The 19,446-nt window shown below is 42.2% G+C and overlaps 1 protein-coding gene across 1 annotated transcript in view; it reads right to left on the bottom strand.

The window, feature by feature from the left end:
• The window catches only part of abat (4-aminobutyrate aminotransferase), a 185,317-nt gene that overhangs the window by 59,139 nt on the left and 106,732 nt on the right, over positions 1–19,446 (bottom strand). Inside the window, exons 5-6 of the mRNA XM_068003182.1 lie at positions 15,172–15,289; positions 227–276 (exon numbers count right to left, since the gene is read on the bottom strand). Of these exons, the coding sequence (XP_067859283.1) occupies positions 227–276; positions 15,172–15,289 (168 nt within the window). The remainder of the gene's footprint in view (positions 1–226; positions 277–15,171; positions 15,290–19,446) is intronic.

Below are 19,446 nucleotides of genomic sequence, written 5' to 3'. Positions count from 1 at the left end.
TTCCTAATCTCACGTGTGCTATGAGAGGCACCCAGGAAAGGTCAGACATAAAGATTGAGGGTGATTTACCCATGAATGTTCTAAACAGAGTGTTGATTAGCTTGATGGCTACACTGGCAGAGACATATAGTGGACTGATCAACCTGTCATCAAGGCAGTGATGCACTGTGCTCTAAAGAGGGTAAGAAGGTAAATAGGGGCAATTTTAAAAAAAACACAGACTTACCACATTTTGTGGATTCTGCAGCACTTTGATTAGTGCAGGATGGTTGTAACCTACAATATAAAAAAAACATATTACCAATATGCCATGAACATTTAATCATTACTGATTTTTATTTTTTATTTTAAACACCCAACAACATTTCGAGTCAAGAAATTGCAGCTTGCACACTGAAAGCAAATCAGTTTTCAACTACAAGATAAAACTGTATACCCTTTAAATTGCAGGCAAGTCCAAACAGTGGTATTTAGTAAATATGTGAGGAGCAGCTATATAATTGTTGGGATTTCATTTTAAATTAAATATATAAAAATTAAATTCAGGACTTGCAGAGTTTTTTTAATTAAGTAGAAAGTAGGGTATCACATTTGTAAATGGCTAATCCTCCTTGCATGAGTCCTGTAACATATGTAGTCGTCAATTTATTGAGTTTATCGCTAAACACATTTTGTCACAGAAACCACAATCAAGCAGCAGCTAGGTAGAAATGCTCAAACACAGCTCAGTTACACAATTACAATCCTTGTACAAGGATAAATGCCAATCTATATTTTAAGTCCTCAAAAAATTGTTGTGATCTTACTGAATGTCCTTTAATCACACCAGGGAGGTCCCTCCCTGTTAACTGGTATTCCTCCAAACATCCAGCTATCCATGATTGACCTTGTTCAGTTGTGCATATTACCAGAATATTTAATCCCAGCACAACCATTTTCAGCCTCTACAGGATTCAACTTGGTTATAAAACACAAATATTAATTGATATTTTTAATTTTTGCAAAGAAAAAAAAAGCTATGCAATAAACATCACTGACTGTTATTGTTAAAACTCTTTTTGTAGAATCACATGTACTATTTAATATTCCATTCATATCGATCCTGTCGTTCCCCTCACCAGGTTACCTGGAGTCTAGCTTCTATCACACTGCACAGACCTTTATTAACTTCCTGTCATTGCTGATAAATGTCTCATGAATACAATCAAATCCAGTACTAAAACTGCCCGACAGATCCAATCTTCTTGATAGACTCCAGTTTAATCAATGGTGCAGAACTCTTTGAATTACAGAGATAACAGAACTGAATAGCCACCAGAAAATTTAATTGCACAATACATTAACAGCCCACACAGCTGAAAATGTGTTTGCTTGTGGTAATGCTTACAAATGTTTTGGTTGCATCACAATCTGAACATACAGGCTGCGATTTTCTTCACGATCATCAGCAGAAATATGCTGGAGTGGGACTTCTGCCTGTCCAACTCACCCGCTACTGACCCCAAGAAATGTTATGGGGTCAATCACATTTAAATTTTTTTTGCAGGCATTATTTCCGTCTGTGCTTGGAGCTCGGCACAGCGGGGAGGGGCATGGTACGATGGGACAAAACTGCTTCTATACGATTTAGATGCCTGAAGCAATTTAAAGAGAGCAGATAGTATCACAGTAGGTACAGCACAGGAGGAGGCCATTTGGCCCATCATGCCTGTGCTGACTCTTTGAAAGATCTATCCAATTAGTCCCACTTCCCTGCTCTTTCCCCATAACCCTGTAAATTTTTTCCCTTCAAGTATTTATCCAATTCCCTTTTGAAAGTTACTATTGAATCTGCTTCCACCATCCTTTCAGGCAGTGCATTCCCGATCATAACAACTCGCTGTGTAAAAACATGTTTCCTCATGCCACCTCTGGCTCTTTTGCCGATCACCTGAAATCTGTGTCCTCTGGTTACCGACCCTTCTGTCACTGGAACCAGTTTCTCCTTATTTAATCTGTCAAAACCATTCATGCTTTTGAACACCTCTATCAAATCTCCCCATAACCATCTCTGTTCTAAGAACAACCACCCCATCTTCTCTGGTCTCTCCACATAACTGAAGTCCCTCATCCCTGGCACCATTCTAGTAAATCTCTTCTGCACCCACTCTAAGGCCTTGACATCCTTCCTAAAGCACGGTGCCCAGAATTGAACACAATACTCCAGCTCAGGCCTAACCAGTGTTTTATAAAGAATTAGCATAACATCTTTGCTTTTGTACTCCATGCCTCTATTAATAAAGCCAAGGATCCCATATGCTTTTTTAACAGCCTTCTCAACTTGTCCTGCCACCTTTAAGCATTTGTGTACACACACACCCAGGTCTCCTTATTCCTGTACTCCCTTTAAAATTGTACCATTTAGTTTATGTTGTGTCTCCTCATTCTTCCTACCAAAATATATCACTTCACACTTCTCTGCATTAAATTTGATCTGCCATGAGTCTGCCTATTTCACCAGTCTGTCTATGTCCTCCTGAAGTCTGTTACTATCCTCCAATTGTTTACTACATTTATGAGTTATGTGTCATCTGCAAACTTTGAAATTATGCCCTCTATACCCAAGACCAAGTCATTAATATATATCAAAAAAAAGCAGTGGTCCTAATACTGACCCCTGGAGAACACCACTGTACACTTTCCCCCAGTCTGAAAAACAATCGTTCACCACTACTCTCTGTTTTCTGCTCCTTAGCCAATTTTGTATTCACGCTGCCACTGTCCCTTTAATCCCAAGGGCTTTAATTTTGCTAACAAGTCTATTATGTGGTACTTTATCAAATGCCTTTTGAAAGTCCATATACACATTATCAACTGTTCTACCCTCATCAACCCTTTCCATTACTTCATCAAAGAACTCAATCAAGTTAGTCAAACACGATTTTCCTTTAATAAATCCGAGCTGATTTTCATTTATTAGCCTATACTTTTCCAAGTGCCAATTAATTTTGTCCCGGATTATTGTCTCTAAAAGTTTCACCACCACCAACGTTAGGCTGACTGGCCTGTAATTGCCGGTTTATCCCTCTCCCCTTTTTTGAACAGAGGTGTAACATTTGCAATCCTCCAGTCCTCTAGCACCCAGCCCCATATCTAAGGAGGATTGGAAGATTGTGGACAGAGCCTCTGCAATTTCCACCCGTACTTCCCTCAGTAACCTAGGACGCATCCCACCTGGACCAGGTGACTTTTCTACTTTGAGTACTGCCAATCTTTTAAGTACCTCCTCTTTATCTATTTTTATCCTATCCAATATCACTACTACCTCCTCCTTTACTGCTATAATGGCAGCATCGTCTTCTCTAGTGAAGACAGATGCAAGGTATTCATTTAGTACCTCGGCCATGCCGTCTGCGTCCACAAGAAAATCTCCTTTCTTGTCCCTAATCAGTCCCACCCTTCTTTTGACTACCCTTTTAATATTTATATGTTTCTAAAAGACAACGGGTTCCCTTTTATCTTAGCCGCTAATCTATTCTCATACTCTCTCTTTGGCCCTCTTATTCCCTTTTTTAGATCTCCTCTGTACTTTCTGTATTCAGCCTGGTTCTCTACTGTATTATGAAACTTACATTCGTCGTAAACCTTTTTCTGTTTCATTTCAATCTCTATATCTTTAGTCATCCTGGGAGCGCTAGCTTTGGATGCCCTTCCTTTCCCGTAGTGGGAATGTGTCTACTCTGTACCTGAACCATTGTTCAATTACTGTTTTGCCGACCAATTTTTGATTCCAATCCACCTGGGCAAGATCCCTTTTTAACTCACTGAAATTAGCCCTCCTCCACTTAAGTATTTTCACATTTGATTGTTCCTTGTCCTTTTCTATAACTATTTTAAACCTAATAATATTATGATCACTGTTCCCCACAAGCTCCCCCATTAAAATATGCTCCAACTGTCCCACTTCATTTCCCAGAACTAGACCCAGCACTGCTTTTTTCCTCGTTGGGCTGGAAACACACTGTTCAAGAAAGTTCTCTTGAATACATTTCAGGAATTTTTCCCCCTCTTTGCCCTTTACACTGTTACCATCCCAGTCTATTTTGGGATAGTTGAAGTCCCCTGTTATCATTACTCTATAGTTCTTGCATCTTTCTGTAATTTGCCTGCAAACTTGCTCCTCTATCTCCTTCCCACTATTTGGTGGAGCTATAGTACAGACCTAGTAGTGTAATAGCTCCTCTATTGTTCCTTAATTCTAACCAAATAGATTCTGTCTTTGACCCATCAACTACATCATCCCTTTCCAGTGCTATAATAGTTTCTTTGATCAATACTGCCATCTCCCCACCCCCTCCTTTCTTTCCTTCCCTATCTTTCCTGAATACCTCGTAGCCAGAAATATTAAGTACCCAATCCTCCTCTTCTTTGTGCCAGGTCTCTGTTATTGCCACTATATCATAGACCCATGTGGCGACTTGAGCCTGCAGCTCACCAACCTTATTTACCACGCTGCTTGGATTTATGCACAAACACTCCAAACTCATCCTAGATTGCCTTGCATTTGCTCTCTGTCTGATCCCTCCTATTTCTGAACTTTTCTTTACTCTAGTGCTATTTGTCCCTCCCAATCGACTGTGCACCTTGTTTCTCCTCTCTAATGTTTCATCCTGGTGCCCAACCCCCTGCCAGATTAGTTTAAACCCTCCCCCACAACACTAGTTAATCTCCCCTCAAGGACATTGGTCCCAGCTCTGTTGAGGTGCAATCCGTCCATCTTGAACAGATCCCTCCTGCCCCAGAACTGGTCCCAATGCCCCAGGAGTTGAAGCCTTCCCTCCTGAACCATTTCTCCAGCCACGCATTAACCTGTCTTATCCTTCTAGTTCTATACTCACTAGCGCGTGGCACTGGGAGTATTCCAGAGATTACTACTTTTGAGGTCCTAATTTTTAACTTCCTCCCCAGCTCCTGAAACTCTGACTGCAGGACCTCAACCCTTTTCCTTCCTAAGTCATTGGACCATGACTTTTGGCTGTTCCCCACCCCCCTCAAAATGTTCTGCACCCTTTCAGTGATGTCCTTTACCCTGGCACCAGGGAGGCAACACACCATGCGGGATTCACGTCAGCAGTTGCAGAAATGCCTGTCTATCCCTCTGACTTTCGAATTCCCTAACAACTGCATTTCTTTTGTCCCTCTGTGCAGCTGAGTCTCTCACGGTGCCATGGATTTGCTCCTGACTGCACTCCCCCAAGGTGTCAACTCCCTCGCTGGTATTCAACACTGAATGAATACCGGTTTGTGAGTGCAACACTCCCAGGGGACTCCTGCACTGCCTGCCTGTCTTGAGGAACAAAAACATTTTGCAACCTCAGATAAAGAGATCAAAGTCCAACAATACAGACCTGGCAATTCTTCCCTCCATCAATTGCCAGTCCTGCTTTGGCTGTTTAAAAATATGCTGGAGTTGCGCCATTTTTAGCAATGCTGGATGCCTGTTCTGGTGCGGCATTCTTAGCTCACAGCGTTGCTGTGGCGATAATGAGAGGAAATGTAACTTATACAATCATTCCACCATTACTCTCATTTAAATGCATCCACTTGTACGGGGCAGGTGCTTCAGTTCGAATTAACATCAGAAAACTAAATAGGTGGGGAAATGGACGAGGCTGTTGCATATAGGATTTTGCGCAGTTTTCCATCCTGGTACCACCACTAAACCAGTGAAAAGGCAGAGGAAAATCCTTTCTACTGTCTGCACCAGATAAAATCAGATACAAAAGCCAAATTAATTTCTGTGCTGCAAAACCCGATATGGTTTTTGGTAAGTCATAAACGTCACAAGAGAAATTCAGATAAAGAAGGTCTTTCGGCCCACCTGATCTCAACTTTCCAGAATACCAAACCTATCATTTTCCCATTACAGTTTTAACATCAACCTGAATAGGCATCGATTTGGCACATAGGAACATTAATTTAACCCTCTAAGCTCCAGTATTATTCTGGTGAATCTGTGCTGCACCCCTTCCAAAGCCAATATATCCTTCCTGAGGTGCGATGCCCAAAACTGAATGCAGTACTCCAGATGGGGTCTGACCAAGGCTCTATAGAGCTGAAGCATAACTTTCTCCCCTTTGTATTCCAGCCCCCCTTGAGATAAAGGCCAACATTACATAGAATTTACAGGAGAGAAATAGACCATTCGGCCCAACAGGTCCATGTTGTTGTTTATGTTCCACACGAGCCTCTTCCCATCGTACTTCACCTCACTCTATCAATATACCCTTCTATTCCTTCCTCATTACTTAACTAGCTTCCCCTTAAATGCATCTATGCTATTCGCCTCAACCACTCCATGTGGCAGCGAGTTCCACATTCTCACCACTTTCTGAGTAAAGAATTCCATTAGCCTTTTTAATTAATGATGTGTAAAGCTTGCACTCCCAAATCTCTGCTCCTCTACAGTTTCTAGTTTCTCACCATTGAGTAAATTTTTGGGTCCAAAATGGATGACCTAACACTTGCCCACATTGAACTCCATTTGCCATAGTTTTGCCTAACTTAGTGAATACTGGTTAGTGGCAGTCTGGGAGCAAACATTTTGTCGCGAGCTCACTTCATGCATTGATGTAACATTCCATTTCAGTGGAAGGAATTATTGACAATTGAGTAAAATTTACAGCTCCTTTAATCACCACGTATTCACAATCTGAATTTCACCTTGGCTTGTATAATACCCTCACCTCTGGGTCAGAAGGTCATAGGTTCAATCCCCACACCATCCCCATTGATTTGTCGGTGCATCTATAAGACAGAACACTACAATATCAGCTTGAATGTGGAAGCAATCTCCCCTTTGCATTAGAAGGTTTGGAACACATCACTAGAATATATTTTCCTTTTAATGTAAAGTTACAGAATAGGATACAAATTCCTTTATTTCCAAAAAAAAAGGTAATCGTATCCTTGTAATTTTCTGGTAATTTTACACCTTTGATATCACTGTTACGACACACCTGGGGCATGATTTTCCTGGGAAACTGCAGGTGCGTTGGGGGCGGGTGGGCTCCGAAAATCAGGAAAATTCCGTTCAGGATTGGAGCCCAGCTCCAGCTGAAACCAATTTCAGAGTTCTCCACTGACGCACCTGTGTCCCGAATCCGGAAGTCCCGCCGGCAATTAAAGCCGGCGGGATGATAGTTAAAGAGCCAAATGTACCTCATTGAGGTACTTAAGGCACTTTACTTGTGACATAGTAGGTAGTTAGAACGATTTTTAACTTACCTGGGCAGCTTTTCCACGGCTTCTGAATCATGCCTGGTAAAACCAGGCGCGAAGGCCCGGATCAGGCAAAAAGAAACAAAATAAATTACATAAAAAACCATTGCATGAAGTTAAAACACAAAATCAACCTACCTTTCTACCATGCTCTGATGTCCGATGTCTCCCTCTCTGATCTCCGCCCCTTCACCCCCCTCAATTTCCCCTTCTTCACCCCCCCGATCTCCCCTTCTTCACCCCCCCGATGTCCCCTTCTTCACCCCCCCGATGTCCCCCCGATTTCCCCTTCTTCACTCCCTCAATCTCCCCTTCTTCACCCCCCGATGTCACCCTGATCTCCCCTCCTTCACCCCCCGATGTCCCCCCGATCTTCCCCTCTCCCCCCGATCTTCCCCTCTTGCCCCCCAATCTTCCCCTCTTGCCCCCCAATCATTTCCTCTCCCCCCCCGATCTTCCACTCTTCCCCCCCCCCCCCCCGATTTTCTGTTCCAGTGCCAGATGACGTCCTGTTCTCTCTCTTTCCCTCCCCCCACCTCGTGTTGCAGCTCCTGACGGCAGCCAGCCTGTCAATCGCTGCCGGACGTGAAATCCAGAGAGCACGTTAATCACCATCAATTATGATGCGATCGCGTCGGAAAAGGTACGGTTTTATTATTAGGGTTTGACACGCGCACCTTCACTCCCCCCCACTATCATTTCAAAATTGAGCCTCTGATGTCACACACTCTCCATTTTTATTCACAGACTGTCTCCTTATCCGTTTATTTCCTTTACACTGACAACCATTTTCAAAAAAGGGGTAAGAAATGACAACAACTAGAAATGGCACAATCTATACAATGTAACAGAAGATAATGGGCTAAATTTCTGTAACCTGTGGGATCACTGTCACCTTTTCTATTTCCAGGGATAGAAAGTTTCAACATTATAAATAGCTTGATCTAAAGCCTTAATCAAGAAGTGACATGAATCACCAAATAAGGAAAAGCTAAGTTAAAAAAAGGCCAGCTCAGTCCTTCAAATGCAGACCTTGCAGTGACGAATCTAGTCTGCATAGCTATTGAAAATGAAGTGTTTGCATTCTGGAATAGAAAGATGATATCTCACCAGAAACAACAAATTGCTAGTGTTCTTTCCACGTATGGTCATGACTGAATGGTACCTTCCTTATTTGTGAAAGAATGCCTGCAATTCATCAATACCACTGAGACTCAATTTATTCTACAGAATATTATCATCCCCAGAACCTTTGATGGCCTTTGATAAACTATGTGGGTGGGATATTGGATTTTAGATTTATTTTAGTGTTTACTAGCAGCTCGGTGATCAGTGAAATTGCTGTGTACTCACACAGAATGAAAAGTATATACTATGGTTCTGGTTCGAGTTGGGACTATTTCTCAAAGTATCTGCTGCAAGATATCTAAGAGCTCAACTTACAACAGCTGTGCTGTACTGGTAAATAGACCAAAGTATAAAAAATAGGCTTACATTCCACTCACATGATATTCTGTAGAGTCTAACCTCACATATGCCAACTCCCCATTATCTGTTCAAATCCTTCAAATCCCATCTTGTGAAGTACTACCAAAAATATCACAGAAAATAATAAGAAAAATTATCTTGATAAAGTCATTTACAGAAAAAATCTAGTTAAAACTCAGGTGCTAAACCAATAGAGATACTAGGTTGCTATGCAATGTTACAGATGTAATGCCTCCAACAGCAGTCTAATAGTTTTATACCACAAGGGAACTCAATTGCGGAATGTAGGCCTATTTTTTATTCTTTGGTCTATTTACCAGTACAGCACAGCTGTTGTAAGTTGAGCTCTTAAGATATCTTGCAGCACAATTACAAAAAGAAAATAAAACTACTCCAGTCATTTCTGTCCACAGCCTAGCCCCACTGCAGCCTCAGTAGTTTCATTGTACAGCCAGGGCATCCTGTACCGCCTCAATATCTTCTCCCCACAGACAGCATTTATCCAACATCCAGGTTTCATTGGAGCCTCGGTGTCTTACATCCATAGCCAGGTGTTGTAGCCTCAGCACAGGCAGTCTCAATGGCTTGTCTCCACATTTAGGTCCCTATACTCAGTGTTATCTCTCTTGGATTAATTCCATATTACTTTATCAAAGAAACATATACCTTAATTCGCTCTTAGCTAAGCACCACAGAAACATACATGACCCTGCATTAGCTCCTAGGCCAGGTCTTTTTTGATAAGTAGGACCCAATTATGTTCAGTATCAAATTCTGGAATTGCTTCAATACATATACTTCACTAGAAATTGACAGGTAGATGATGTTGCCTGCAATTTTGAGGCAGCAGTATTAAAAACCTGACACAAAAATAACAATGAGCTCTAGTAGCACAGATTCTAACATACTATGTAACTTTTAAAACATTTGTGATCCTGACCAATTTAGCAATTGAGTTCCCTTGTGGTGTAAAACTATTAGACTGCTGTTGGAGGCATTACATCTGCAACATTGCATAGCAACCTAGTATCTCTATTGGTTTAGCACCTGAGTTTTAACTAGGTTTTCTCTTCAATTCCCAAGACAGTCTATCACATAATTTCACTCGGATGGATGAGTGAGTTTTGTTTGTTCACCGCCAGACTGCTGGGCAGAATGTCCTCAGTTTGCAAGTTCCATCTTTGGGGGCAGAAAATCAGGTAAAACCTGACACCCTGCAGAAAAAACACTTTCAGTTGGATAATATGGAGATAGCAACAGACTCCAAAGAAAAACTCGCAGTTGCAACTGCTTTACTTTCCCAGCTAAATATGCAAGTATAAAGAATATCTGTGAGAGAACGAAAGGTAGAGTAAATAATTCTTTTGAATTTTATGCTGAATTTAGATATACACAGTAGTGATTACTCCAGAAGAGAGAGATTAGAATATGAAACATGATGAAGCAGAATAGCTTCCACAGCAACTAAATCCTGCACTGCATAAGAACATCAACATGCATTTATATAATGCCTTTAACATAGTAAAACATCCTAAGACGTTTCATAGGAGTGTTATCAAACAAAATTTGACACTGAGCCACATAAGGAGATATTAGGACAGGTGACCAAGAGGTAGGTATAAGGAGTGTCGTAAAGGAGGAGGGAGAGTTAGAGAGTGGAGAAGTTTAGGGAGGGAATTACAGAGCTTAGGGCCTAGGCAGCTGAAGGTACGTCCGGCAATGGTGGAGTGATTAAAATTGGGGAATCGCATGATGCCAGAATTGGAGCAGCGCAAAGATCTTGGAGGGTTGTAAGGCTGGAGGCGGTTACAGAGATAGGGAGGGGTGAGGCCATGGAGGGATTTGAAAACAAGGATGAGAATTTTAAAATCGAGGCGTTCCCAGACCGAGAGCCAACGTAGGTCAACAAGCAACGAGGGGTGATGGGTGAACGGGACTTGGTGCGAGTTAGAATACCGGCAGCAGAGATTTGGATGAGCTCAAGTTTATGGATGGTGGAAGATGGGAGGCCGGCAGGGATAGCATTGGAATAATAAAGTCTAGAGGCAACAACGGTATGGATGAGGGTTTCAGCAGCAGATGAGCTGAGGCAAGCGTGGAGACGGGTAATGTTACAGAGGTGGAAGTAGGTGGTCTTGGTGATGGAGCGGAAATGTGATTGGAAGCTCATCTCAGGGTCAAATAGGATTCCAAGGTTGTGAACGGTCTGGTTCAGCCTCAGACAGTGGCCAGGGAGAGGGATGGAGTCGGTGGCTAGGGAACGGAGTTTGTGGCGGGGACCAAAGACATTCGTTTTGGTCTTCCCAATATTAAATTGGAGGAAATTTCTGCTTATCAGACAGGCAGCGTGACAAATCAGAGCCAGTGGAGGGTCGAGAGAGGTGGTGGTGAGGTAGAGCTGGGTATCGTCAGCGTAAATGTGGAACCTGACGTGTTTTCGGATGATTTCGCCGAGGGGCAGCATGTAGATGAGAAATAGGAGGGGGATAAGGATAGGTCCATGGGGGACTCCAGAGGTAACGGTGCGGGAGGGGGAAGAGAAGCCATTTCAGGTGATTCTCTGGCTGCGACTGGATAGATAAGAATGGAACCAGGCGAGCACAGTCCTACCCAGCTGGACAATGGAAGAGGCATTGGTAGAGGATGGTGTGGTCAACATCTCAAAGGCTGCAGACAGGTCGAGAAGGGATAGCTTACCACGGTCACAGTCACATAGGATGTCATTTGTGCCGTTTCAGTGCTGTAGCACTATCGGAAATCTGATTAGAGTATGCAACAATGCATGTTGAAGTATACAACAGCCTATTACATCACCTATCAATAGTTCTGCCCTGATGTCCTACCTTGGAGTTCAAAACATTTCATTTCAAATGCCGCAGCTGTATTAATGGTATATCAATACTCCGATTTGCTTTCTGTAGTCCTGCATTATGTTAGCCACTGATCACTTCTGTTTTTTATTGGTGCAGTGTTACGTGCAACCTTTCATTGAGTCATCATCCCCGAGTGATTTTATTCTCATTGTTACTGCCCACTCTTTCACTGGTGAGGTTCTTGGTCTAATGTTCCACCAACCAGCATTTATTATGCTCCAAATACTGAAATCAGTCCCTGCTGATTGTAATTATTAACAAAGAGGAAGTGTCACTCAAAAGATTCAGAAGACCTAAATTCTGGAAGAATCCTGTAAGCTGCTAGTAACCATCTTGTTATTCACAGTTGATTTTTTAAAAAAAAAGATATGGTGGTGAATCATACAACCTTTGAACAAATCTTGCTTTCCTACTGTATTCTAGAAGGATTCCACTAATCTATGCACTTTATAAAGTGGCTCAAATTGCATTCTGAGCAGTACATAAAGGGATCCCCCATTCCACTGCCACTTCGGCTGTGTCATAATAATCTTTTATAGGCTAAAGTCTTTGTTTTGGAGAAAAGGAGATAGTGATGGCATTTGTAATCATAGAATCATAGAAGGAGGACATTCGGCCCATCGTACCTGTGCTGGCTGTTTGGTAGATCTATCCAATTAGTTCCATTTCCCTGCTCTTTTCCCATATCCCTGTAAATTTTTTCCCTTCAAGTATTTATCCAATTCCCTTTTGAAAGTTACTATTGAATCTGCTTCCACCACCCTTTCAGGCAGTGCATTCCAGATCACAACAACTTGCTGCGCAAATATTTTTTTCCTCATGCCGCCTCTGGTTCTTTTGCCAATCACTTTACATCTGTGTCCTCTGGTTACGGACCCTTCTGCCACTGGAAACAGTTTCTCCTTTTTTACTCTGTCAAAACCGTTCATGATTTTGAACATCTCTATCAAAAACCTTCTCTGCTCTAAGGAGAATAAATCCAGCTTCTCCAGTCTCTCCACGAAATTGAAGTCCCAGATCCCTGGTAACATTCTAGTAAATCTTTTCTGCACCCAATCTAACCTTCACATCCTTCCTAAAGTGTGATGCCCAGAATTGAACACAATACTCCAGCTGAGGCCTAACCAGTGTTTTATAAAGGTTTAGCATAACTTCCTTGCTTTCGTACTCTATGCCTCTATTAATAAAGCCAACGATCCCATATGCTTTTTTAACAGCCTTCTCAACTTGTCCTTCCACTTTCAAAGATTTGTGTACATGCACCCCCAGGTCTCTCTGTTCCTGCAGCCCCTTTAAAATTGTACCATTTAGTTTATATTGACTCTCCTCATTCCTCCTACCAAAATGTGTCACTTCACACTTCTCTGCGTTAAATTTCATCTGCCATGTGTCTGCTCATTTCACCAGTCTGTCTATGTCCTCTTGAAGTCTGTTACTATCTTCCACATTGTTTACTACATTTCCAGATTTCGTATCATGCGCAAACTTTGAAATTATACCTACCCTGTATACCCAAGTCCTGGTCATTAATATATATCAAAAAGAGCAGTGGTCCTAATACTGACCCCTGGGGAACACCACTATATACTTCCCTCTAGTCTGAAAAACAACCGTTCACCACTACTTTCTGCTTTCTGTCCCTTAGCCAATTTCATATCCACGCTGCCACAGTCCCGTTAATCCCGTGGGCTTTAATTTTGCTAACAAGTCTATTTTGCGGTACTTTATCAAACGTCTTTTGAAAGTCCATTTACACAACATCAACTGCACTACCCTCATCAACCCTCTCCATTACTTCATCAAATTAAAGATTTGTATTTAATAGCTGAATTTAGTTAGTTATTTTGTTTATTTGCAGAAGAAAGCCAGATTAGATTACACTAAATCAAAAGCAAAATACTTTACAACTGCTACTGATCAATCTTTTATTTCTTAACCTGTCCCATCACCGCCTTCCTTGCCTTGCACCATCATCCCTTTTGTCATTTAATCACTCGTGCCCTCCACCCTATCCCTTTTGTTCTTTCCTCCCCTCCCTTCCCTTCCCCCCCCTTTTCCTGGCTCTGTACTTGGTCATAAACTTTTAACTCTTTTAACATCTTCCAGTTCTGAAACAGTAACTCTGTTGCTTTCTCCACAGATGCTGCCTGACTTGCTGAGCTTCTCCAGCATTTTCTATTTTTATTTTAGGTAATACTCATGTTTCTGGATAGTTACAGATTGATGAAGTTTTGTTTAGGATGGCAGGAGTTAAATGAAACAAATAAGCCCTTCTGAAGTTCAAAAGATCACTAGACCAGAATATAGACTGTGTAATTTAGTGTTATAATTCCATTGATTTATAGAAGGTTAATGTTCCCATCTCTCACGGGCAGCGTGAAGTACTGATCTGAAAACAGATTTTCTGTCCAAAAGATATTTTTACAGGAATAAGAGGCACCCCACATAACATGGCTGTTTTGACTTTTCATATATTTAAATGTGATATTGGAGAAGAAGCTTTTCTGCATCTGCTGTCTAGCTGCAGAAAGATGCCTAGTACCTACAGCAGGGTTGCCAACTCTGGTTGGACATATTCCAGGAGGTCGCATCACATGACTTCGCACAGCTGGCGATTAGTCATTTTGAGTTCCTTGCCAATTCAGGGCTCGTTATAAAAAGGACCGATTTGATTGTTCCGTTTTTACTCATTGGTAATTATCAACCACGGGCATAGCTAGAAATAGACTTTATAATCTGTTGGGATGGGAAAGGGAACATCATGCCTTACTCTGACATGTTGCTGCAGTGGACATTCGCTGATATTCAATGAGAGTCTGACACTTGAGCTCGCGGTCTCACGTCTGTGGAGAGGGGGGAAGAGTCCCACAGTGAGAGTGGCAAAGAAAACTCCCTATCAGTAAAACAGCTCCGCTCAGCAACTAAACTTTGTTTCGTGAATGCACGCACGGAATCCTGCCTTCTGGGGTGGGGAGCACGTGCGTAAAGACTGTACGACCTGGAGGTAGCCGATGGTCAGTGTGAACTTCGAGAGCTCAATTTTAATGTTAATTAAACCCATGACTTGGCTGGGCCGACAAGTATAACTAATTTGCAATGTGGAGAGGAAGGAAAAAGAAATGAAAAATCCCCAGCCCTGTGACTGAGTATAGCTGCCTTCAATCTCAGCATAGTCTGAGCAGTAATTTTAACTAACACCTCCCTGAGCGCAGCAAATAGATTATCAGAAAAATCTCTTAGGTTGCTCACAGCCATGTCTGGGAGATTAATCTTCAATTCCTCCAGGACAATCTGGGAGGGTTGGCAACCCTAATCTAGAGTGACGTTGTAAAGGGAAAATTCAACATTTGGTGCAGGTAAATCATAGATTTAGTTCCCTGATAAGATACTCCAGATATGCAACTTTGTAAATTTACAATCTCCATGAACGATGATGTTTATGCTGAAAGATGCTATTTGCTCATCCAAGAAATGGACTGTAGGATAACTGTCAGGTTTTAAAATATCTCTTCTGAGGAACGCAGCTCCCAGTATAACGTGTAGCCCTTACCAATAGGGATGGAAGAGATCTGAGTGTAAAGGTCAAGCATTCTGTTGCCATCAACGTCCACCAGGTAGTTACCCCGGCTCTCCTCATAGTCGCAAAAGAAATTAACTGCATCTACGTTCTGAGGGGGAAGAATAGGAAAACTAAATTTAGTGTACAGTTAGAGTCTCTGCCTAATACATTTCTAAAAACGCCAAAGGTACAACAATTCCATGGCTGCAGTTTATTGCAGGACCCACTAACAGCATCAGAGCCACACAATTCAGATCAAACGGAAGCCAAAGAAAATTAAGATGTTTCTAGCAGAGCATTTCAAGAACATATATATAGATCGAGCACATTATATAATATTCAAATTATTGGTAGCTTTTCAGTGCAGAATCGCCACTGTGACTTTTCAGCTGTGCACTGAATGATAATTATTTATTCCTCAAGAGCAGTGAATACTATATCATTTTGCTTCACTTACTCATCAGTGCTTCACCACCGAGTGAGTTTAATGAGCATGTTGGATGTATGTAGAAAGAGTACTAAAGATGTTTGTCAGTCTAGGCAGAACACAGTTACTCAAAATCTATCTTCAAAATGTTCAAACTGTGCAGAGCGTTTCAATTAACTACCATCCTTTCTAACTATAAATTTCTGTTATGTGTCCTGTAGGATTCTTGGATTTCACAGGTTAGGGGCCAAAGACTTAAGGCAAGCTAGGATTAATTCTAATTTTACATCTCCAGTGATCTTTAATGTTGCATTTATATTATAGTCCCTGGCGATAGAATGCATCCTTTTAACGTTGCTAAAGGATTCCAGAGCACTTGTTACAATAGATAAACAATATTGTATGCAAATCATGACTTCTATTTCCTTGCCGCATGCTTTCTCTGGGAGCGTATGAGTATCAAATGAGTGATCTGTATGAGCGGGCTGGGCCCTCAGCACACCTGTGAGAAAAAGGCAGCAGTAGTACCCAGCACCACCAGTGCCAGCTATTTTCGCTGTTGCTAAGGCATTACTGCATCGGGCAGTGCAGTGGAAATCTGCTTTGAATGATTCTCTGTTCCTCCTCATTAATGCGGCATGAGACTTCCTGGCAGTACGTAACTTACCTTTTTCAAAATACAGTACAGTCAGTGAGGATAAAAACTGGGAGCTCCTCGGGGTACTGAAGCAGCCTCTCTCACATCCCTTTTATGTTATTAATAGAATTGGCTCACAGATTGTGCTGGTTTCGGTCGTGCTGAATCTACCTGATTTATACTGTGAGGTGGTTCTGTCAACAATGGGCAATTGCAGGGTTTCTCCTTTGTTGTGATTGTGACTTTAATGCACAAATCTCATCACAGACAATCCTGCAGTATAACAGGGAGCACCAATTGCCACATGGGAAAGTAAGTATCTTTTTATTTTTGTATTGCCCTAGTTTAGGCTACACTGGCCAATTGATTCCCACTTGCTCACTCCCCATCTCCTCTATCCGTCCCACCATAAGCCAAGCAATGGAATTTTTGAAAACAAATTGAATGCAAGTCATTGGTCTGGCTGTTTTGCCAAAAGATTTGAGCCCCAAATTTAACCTGGGGTGGGGGGTGGGGCAGGTGGAAGTCCCCCATAGACTCCACAGTATGATGCCCAGGCCATTTTAACTTCCAGGCCTCACTTAAATTTGTCTGCAGTGTCTCCCGTCTAAAGCAGGCGAGACTGACATCACAGCCAACGAGTGGAAGCAGGGAATCGGGCAGGAGGCTGACACCACACAGGATCAAAGTGAATGGTCTCTGGCGTGAGTTAGTACCAGGAGTGTGTGTCCAAAGAGCTGCTGGTGGTGGGAGGGAGAGGAAAGGCTGGGACGAAGGAGGCCTAAGAATACTTTACGGGTCCCAGAGGAGCACTCCTGCTCCTCCTGGATCACAAGAAGCCCGTACAAAACTGATTTAAATACTTACCGTGGCCTCTTCTGGCTACTCTGCTGTCACCTGCCAGGTTTTGCTGGCGGGTTTGGTGCCGTGTAGAACTCCCGCGATTTTAAGTTAAAATCACGTTCCTGCACCGCTGTTGTCATTGGGCTGCAACGTTCACGTTTTAATTAGGCCCCACCTGCCTGTGGCCAGCTCCACGCTGCTGGTACCCCAGCAGTTAAAATGGTGGGGGTAGGACCACTGCAGGAAAGCAGTGGCTTCTCACCGGCCGTCATTTTAACCTCCCACCTGCACCGTTCCCGCCAGGCGGGCTGGTTTACTGGAATGAACAGAAATGCAGGTGGCTTCTGTTTTTAAGTCAGTGATTTCTAGGAGGTGCTAGTTGTATATGTTAAACTTTTTCTTTCTAATTCAGTCAGGGGAGGGAAGCTTTGTCTTCCTGATCTATATAGCCCTTTTTCACACCCATGAGGTAGGGTTGCCAACTCTGGATGGACATATTCCTGGAGATTTCATCACATGACCTCCTGCTTCCAACCACCCTACCCAGCCAAACAGCCTTTTTTTTTCGCTTCTCCAATACCTTTATAACTAATAAACAAAAAATATTCAAAGAAAATGAAAAACACATAATTCTTTTAATGCCCCAATGATTTTTTTTTCTCCAGGGGCTCTTGGCAGTGTCCAGGAGACTAATCTGTAATTCCTGGAGACTCTAGGTCAATCCTGGAGGGTTGGCTACACTACAATGAGGGCATTAATCCACTGAGCCACCAAGGAAGCTTTAGGACAAATAATTTCTGCAAGTTTTCAGCCAAAAGTTGTCTCTTAATCAGAATGCACTGATAACATCTATCAATTCCTTAAAGAAATTACACATCAAGGGCTAGGTTTTCTGCCTATATATGGCTGGGCATATTGTATCAAGGTGCAAATAATGGAAATACATCATCCCCTTGTTTGTGCCATAGGAATGCTTGACATAGGGATGACTGTTTATCCCTCGAATCCAGCTTCACTATGGGTGGCCAAGGGGCCAAAAAGCCTACACAATCATTACAGAGATATTGATTGTATACACTTCAGCACTGTTTATTCAACGTTGTTTTTCAAACTTCAATAGGCAGCACAGAGGCTGCTGGTCACACTGTGCTGTAGCAGATAGGCCTGGGAGGCCTGTCACAGTCAATCTCCAAGTGGATTCCCTGGTGGAAATCAGATAGTCTGACTAAAAATACTAATGACCCTGACCACAGAAAAACAGTTGGTATCAGGATGCATCCTTATGGTGGGCATAAGTCCTGCCTTGCTGACCAATGCCCAGGATTCCGCTATATCAGAAAATCCAAATCTAAATCTCCTGCCAGTGAATTTGACATTAAATCAGCGCAAAAGCAGATTGAGGCAATGACTATCTCCTACCATGCAGTTTTAAAATGATTTTTTCCTAGATGAGTTGAATTATTTTTAACAAAGTCCTTTTTCTGTTTGAAGGGGAACTGAGGTTCCCCTTTAAACAGGCAAAAACAAGTTAAAATGAGGTACGTACCATTGGCTGGTAGCTCTTGTACTACAGCATAGTACTTCAGCTGAAGAGCCAGAGATAACTTCCAGTCTGCAGTGGCTTTTGATCTTAATTTATATGGGAACAGGAATAGGCCATTCAGCCCCTCGAGCCAGATCCGCTATTCAATTAGATCATAGCTGATCTGTATCGTAACTCCTTCCACCTGCCTTGGTTCCGTAGCCCTTAATACTCTTGCCTAATAAAAATCTACCAATCCCAGTTTTGAAATTTTCAATTGACCTAGCCTCAACAGCTTTTTGGGAGAGTTCCTGATATCCACCATCCTTTCTGTGAAGAAGTGCTTTCTGATATCACCCTTGATCAGCCTAGCTCCAATTTTAAAGTTTTGCTCCTGTATTCTGGACTCTCCCACCAGAGAAAATAGGGTAGATAGAGAGAAACTATCAAATCCTTTATTCATCTTAAACACCTCAATTAGATCACCCCTTAATTTTCTATATTCAATGGAATACAAGCCTAATCTATCCATTCAGGCTTTCGATAAGGTTCCACATAAGAGACTGTTAGCTAAAATTAAGCTCATGGAATTGAAGGCAAATTATTGGCCTGGTTAGGAGAATGGTTAGGTGGTAGAAGACAGAGAGTAGGGATAATGGGTATGTACTCGAATTGGAAGGGAGTGACTCGTGGTGTCCCACAAGGATCTGTGCTGGGGCCTCAACTATTCACTATATTTATTAATGACTTAGATAACACAATAGAGAGCCATATATCCAAGTTTGCCGACGACAAAAAGATTGGTGGCATAGTAAGTAGTGTAGACGGGAGCATAAA

This window comes from Heptranchias perlo, chromosome 22 (genome assembly GCF_035084215.1).
Source record: "Heptranchias perlo isolate sHepPer1 chromosome 22, sHepPer1.hap1, whole genome shotgun sequence".
In the NCBI taxonomy this organism is placed as follows: domain Eukaryota; kingdom Metazoa; phylum Chordata; class Chondrichthyes; order Hexanchiformes; family Hexanchidae; genus Heptranchias; species Heptranchias perlo.
This window is presented reverse-complemented; position numbering and strand designations above follow the sequence as displayed.